The sequence below is a fragment of the Trachemys scripta genome, chromosome 1 (assembly GCF_013100865.1).
Source record: "Trachemys scripta elegans isolate TJP31775 chromosome 1, CAS_Tse_1.0, whole genome shotgun sequence".
Taxonomy (NCBI): Eukaryota; Metazoa; Chordata; order Testudines; family Emydidae; genus Trachemys; species Trachemys scripta.
Genome location: NC_048298.1, coordinates 151,905,175 through 151,911,179, shown reverse-complemented (window position 1 = coordinate 151,911,179; position 6,005 = coordinate 151,905,175). Strand labels below are relative to the sequence as shown.

General features: G+C 39.0%; 1 protein-coding gene across 2 annotated transcripts in view; it reads right to left on the bottom strand.

The window, feature by feature from the left end:
* Nucleotides 1–651: 651 nt before the first annotated feature.
* DCBLD2 (discoidin, CUB and LCCL domain containing 2) overlaps nucleotides 652–6,005 on the bottom strand; it is a 64,343-nt gene continuing 58,989 nt past the window's right edge. The window contains exons 14-16 of one of the 2 annotated variants that reach the window (XM_034789902.1): nucleotides 5,233–5,370; nucleotides 3,126–3,561; nucleotides 652–3,008 (exon numbers count right to left, since the gene is read on the bottom strand). In XM_034789902.1, the coding sequence (XP_034645793.1) occupies nucleotides 3,134–3,561; nucleotides 5,233–5,370 (566 nt within the window). In that variant the 3' untranslated portion in view covers nucleotides 652–3,008; nucleotides 3,126–3,133. Of the gene's footprint in view, nucleotides 3,562–5,232; nucleotides 5,371–6,005 lie in introns of both variants that reach the window. The other variant, XM_034789893.1, reaches the window with a different exon arrangement.

The window sequence follows — 6,005 nt, the reverse complement described above, 5'->3', positions numbered from 1 at the left end:
TCAGTGTACCTCTGGTTTTACTGTACATGGGATAATGCCATATGTAGTTATGCATCTTACATTCAGTTCAAATCTGCAATAGAGGCCATCAAGTTTGATGCTGAACTGTACGTTAGGCACGTAATCCTGGCATGGTAAAAATGACTAAAATAAACATGTTTAATTTGAGCAGATGTACATTAGTGACATTTCATGCAAGAGTAAAAAAATTTTTAAAGTGGCAAAATCAACTTAAAGTGAGCTTTTTGTAAACCTGGAAAGAGAATTATAAAATATTTTGGCTTTTTTTTTTTTTTTTTTAAGAAGTCCTGATTTTTAAGACAAACAGCCTCATCAACTGTATTGTTCTATAAACAAACTCTTACTGCATTGGAGGGATTTGGCTTCTAAATGTTTTTCTACTGAAATTCTGATCTACCTTAAAAACAAGTGAATTTATTCAAAGGCACTCATTTCTTATGTGCTATGTCTGGGGTACAGATAGATGTTAGACCCAGCTTTCATACGGCAGCTGGTTAAAGCAAATCTTTACCTTTTTCCCTGCATCACTCTTAAGTTATTGTGAAATAAGCTCTGCTAAGCCATTTCTTTTGGCTAAAGCTTTGATCTAAATTTTGACAATTCACTAGTTAAATTTATTTCAAAGCGCAGATTGCCCATAGGTAGCACTACATTTTTTTTTTTTTATCCAGAATAAGTTTGTCAGACACATTTAAGAGCTAGTGTCTCCAAACTTCTAGTTTTCTTTAAACAAATAAATACATTTAGGAAAATACTATAGCTAGAACAATCACCAGCTGTGGGAATTTTAACAAATATTTATGTAATCCTTTCATTAAACAAGGGACTAGTACAAATAAGTAACGGGGCTAGTAATTGAAAGTTTTATCGGAAGGCTGAGGCTTGTAGGCCACTGAGACTTAAAATATTCACATTTAGAGGCGAATCCTACAAAACTTTATTTTCATCAGTAGAACTAGTCAGAGTTTGCAGGATCGGGCCTTAAAACACAGTGCACATAATTCCAAATGGTTACTATCACAAATGTGATTAGTCTTAGTACCTCAGTAACAGAAGAAAAATAAGTTATGCATCACATTTTTGTAAAAACTCAGTATCAAGGGAAAAGGCAGAGTAAATCTTTCCAATTTGCAGCAAGAATGAAGTAAGGTACTACTAAATAGATTTTTTCTAACATTTGGGATTGGCACAGTCACCTTTACCAGCATTAGTTTATATCTATATTTAGTTGTACATCCAATTATATAGGCCCTGGACAAAAAACAAGGCTCATTTGAATCATGTATCAATAGAAAAATCCATAAAACTGGGCTACTGTGTATGCAAGGATGTCACATTTATAAATTTTTTCAGTATCCTCCCAACACTGCCATTAAAAAAAAAAATAAAGCTATTTAAAGAAGTTTTTCACTACTCACCATTATTTGTTTAATCAAAACAAACTATGCTTTGTTTCTACAAGATAAATGTCGAAGTGATTAAAACAATTTGGTGGTGGTGTATTTTTTTTAAACAGCATCCAGAGAAATTTTCATTGGGCAAGATTAAATCAAGCTATGGAGCTTTATCTCCATTTCTCTTAATATGAAATTCAGCACAGCTTTAATTCTAAAATAAAAACACTGCAGGGACAGTTGAAACAATCAAGTATATGATGAATCCAATAGGTTACATAGTAGCTTCTAAACTGGTGCACACTTTAAAACAAATCTCAATTTGTTTGTTAAGACTTGGTTATTTTCACCCTTCATTCTAGACATGAGCAGTTATGTTTACAAGTCCAGAGGACCAAATTTTCAAATGCACCTGGCCAAAATGTACCCGCAACTCCCCTGAAGTGTAGTGTTTGTGTAAATAAACTGCTATGTCTATGCACAAACTCCAACTTTCATGCAGTTGTCATTTTATTCATGTGCTTACGCTGGGCATTTTTGTGCATGAGCTTGAAAACCTGTCCCTTAATCTTAAAAGCTCTCAGCAGTACTTGCCTACTGATTTAAACCAGTACAAGTTCTTTAAAAAAAAAGGGTCACTCTTCTAGACCTGCAATTTCCTCAAAGAATGACCAAGTTTTCAGCCTCATTGCAGAGGCAATTGGGAACTCGGAGGATTAAAATTAGGATAATTCAGTAGTCTCACTTACTAGGGATAAATTCCCAAGTAACCAATTGTTAAGGACACTGATCACACTGTAGTCTCTGTTTAGAAAAGAGTCTGACCACACAATGAATTAGTACAGAGAAATTATCACTAGAAAAGACAGGGGTGAGGTTCTGTGGCCTACAATGTGGAGGTGGTCAGACTAGGTGATCTTGATGGTCCCTTCTGACCTTAAAGTCAACGAGACTTGAGAAGATGTGGCAAAGGTAACAACTTACATTACAAAGCTAACAGATGTTGGGATTTAGTTTTTTTTAAAAGGAAGCTAAGTATAGTAGAAAAATTGTTTCCTCCGAAGTAGCTCACCTTAGAGATTTCCAGCAACTCCGGATTGCTGATCCCACAAAGAAAAAGGTGGAACACTTGTACTCATTCAAGCTCGATCCTGCTTCCGATGAAGTCAGTGGGAGTTTTGTCCTAGAGTTCAGTTACAGCAGGAGCAGTCCCAGAAATATCAAGTTTTTTTGAAGTTCTCTTTGGGGAAACTAGATGTTGGGTACAATCCTTCAGTTGCATGTGGATTTCAGAAATGTTAAAGCTTTTTGGTATTTCAGGAACCGTACCTTCAGCAAGGTCTAAATTATTGGCTCTCAGGCTATAGCAATGTATCTCTCATCTCCATGCAGCGTGACTATCAATTGCTGAAGTTCATCTTAGGGACCTCCTCTCTCTCTCTCTCTCATGTACAGTAGTAAACTGGGTGTCCATGATTTCTGAACAGCAACAAATCAATCATATGTATATACCCTCAAAGAAATGGCAGGATTGTTAGTTTTCTGGACCTCCGATATCACATCACATTTTTGTTCAACTCCACGTTACTACAACTTACAATACAAAAAAAATTCAATGTGATTCAAAACTGACATTTTAATATAGTCACCTTCAAAGAATTTTGTTTTAAGAATTCACATTTGCCACCCCCTAGCTCATTCATGACTTACCTCAGTTCTCAACTTCCTGTGAAATGTGGCATGCTCTGTGGTACCTGGTACACCAATTCAACTGAGGAATCCGGTCCAGACATCCCTTTTGGTGTATCATACAGTGCATGTGCAGATGATGAGCTATCTGTCCTAGCTAAGAGTTTATTGCAAGTTCCCACTATGGGAGGGGCTTGGTTCCCTGTAGCCTTGAAAGTAGAAATAGAAGAAACACCAAGAGGTGCAGTGGGATGACCTGACATGTCCATGATTATTGGGGTTGCATATTCTGGTCCAGTGACAGGCAATGGTTCAGCGTAAGCATGATAAACTTCTTGTACAGGTGAGTTGTAAGGATCCACATCAGCATAGCTTGCTTCTTTTCCCTCTTCTGGTTTAAAGGTTGATCTCTGATGAAGTGTGCCAACGATTCCCCCTACCAGTGGTTGAGCATACTCTGTGCAATGTCCCAAAAAAGAAAATTTTACAGACAGAAAATTTTTTAACTCTAATATGGTGGCATTGTATTAAAAGGTGAAGCCCTCATTGGGAACATTCGAATTATCACACTGCATCAAGCCAATGGTCCATATAGGCCAATATCTTGTCTCTACCAGTGCCAGATATTTCAGAGGAAGGTGCAAGAAACCCAGCAGTAGACAATTATTATAGCCTCAGCTGATAACACCACCTATAGTTAAGCTTGACAGACACTTCATATTATAAGACCCCGATTTTACTTGCTTTATAACTGCCAAACTTCAATTGCTTGGGCTGAAAATTTCCCATGCTGGGTGTCTGCCCAGCAGGTCTAAGTTTCAGTGAAAACTGTTTAGCTGTTTCCAATACTCAGATGTCAAGGATGTGGTTTTTGCTCTCCCATGAAAAATCAGAGTTTATACATGCTCAGTAGAGTTGTTAGTTTGACAGGTCACTTGAGGTGCAGACAAGGAGCCTCGAGGTGAGAGAGACTGGCATGAGAAGCCCTGGAACTGGCTAGGGGAGAAGCCAACAGGTGGGGAAGAGACTAAGATCAGGAGATGGGAAGACAGGACAGGGACAAATTGGAGGGGACACAGGCAGAAGGGTCTGTGCCCACTAGAGCACACTCTACAGAACCTGGAATTAAACCCAGGATTCCCAAATCTCTACATTGCTCTAATGTCAGCAAATAGCTGTGAAAGCCACTGGAAAACTGTCTCACTCATTCCCCTCTAGGGCTGGTCCACAAAGAGGAGGGAACCTACTACTCCTTTCAGTCACTCTGTTAGCTCAAGTAGCAGAGGTCTGTGTTGTGGGGTAGGGGTTCCAACCCTGTGTTAAAGGGGTTAATATGATTCCATAAGATGGAATTTGTTTTTTTCAGTTTGCCTATTTAAAAATTTAGAGCAGAGCTACACTTAAAACGCTGCAGTACCATGGTGCTGCTTTTAAGATGCTGCTACTCTGACAGGAGGGCTTCTCCCAACAGTGTAGTTAATCCACTTCCACAAGAGGTGGTAGCTATGTTTAGGGGAGAAGCCCTCCCATCAACAGCACTGTCTATGCCAGCAATTAGGTTGGTATAACTGCATCGCACAGGGATGTGTATTTTTCACAGCCCTAAGTGACACAGTTATACTGATACACCTCTACCCTGATATAACGCAACCTGATATAACACGAATTCGGATAGAACGTGGTAAAGTAGTGCTCTGGGGGGGCGGAGCTGTGCACTGCGGTGGATCAAAGCCAAGTTCGATACAACGCAGTTTCACCTATAACGTGGTAAGATTTTTTGGCTCCCGAGGACAGCATTATATCGAGGTAGAGGTGTATAAGTTTATAGTGTAGACCTGGCCATAGGAAGTTACACACAAAACTAAGTTGAGAGAGAACATTAAGGTTGCAAAAATACTCAAAAGTTAGGATATGCCAGAATTAAGGTTGCTTCTCATAACTATGAGAAGACAGAACAGGTAGGGAGGAAAGCAGGAATATATCAAAGTAAAGTCTTGTGCTCTCTCTCTCCAGCACAAGCAACAGGAGATGAGGGGTAAAACCAGATTTCAGCTATAGCAAATGCATGCAATATAAATCATTTCACACATTAAGCCAAAATACACGGTCCACAACAAAAACCAGGTACCTGCAGACTCAGTCTGTAAGATAGTTGGGACTTCTCTTGGTCTCAGGTGACTAACTTCACTGTTGCTATAGCGAACAGGGGTTTCTTCATGCTCTGCTGACTTGGCAGGAAGAAACTGCTTCATGCCTTTCCACCACCCTTCAAGATTTTAGAAATAAAAGATGTAAGAACTTACAACAATGCATAATAAAAAGTTGGTGGTAATTCATTCATATAAGTTACTAAAGATACTAAAAGTATCACATACCTTTCTTAGCCTCTGTGAAAACGGCTTGCCTTTCCTCCCTCCCCCCGGAAATGACAGGTCACAAAATTAGTTATCACTATTCACAGAACACCTGGAGCTTATAGGCTACTTTACCAGACAACCATAAAATTACATTTAATAAGTTATTGATGTCCAACAAATCTGTCTGACAAAAGGTAGGAGGCTCAGTAATAAGGCTTCCACTCAATTTTTGACGGATACCACTTCCAAAGCAACAGGGACAGAATGAAGAATCTAGTCCTGAATTTCTGTGTTACCACCATTGCTGGTCCTACTATACAGGTGTAAGCATTTCAGTAAATAAATTATTTTTAGGCTCAAAATACAGCATGGAAAATATTACAGAGGCCATCTGGATAGTTTTAAACAAAAACTTCTTGTGTTGAACAACAGTGAGCATTCTAAGGGCTGGTCCCCACTTAGTCCGGACTTCGGACTAAGGTACGCAAATTCAGCTACGTTAATAACGTAGCTGAATTCGAAGTACCTTAGTCCGGACTTACCG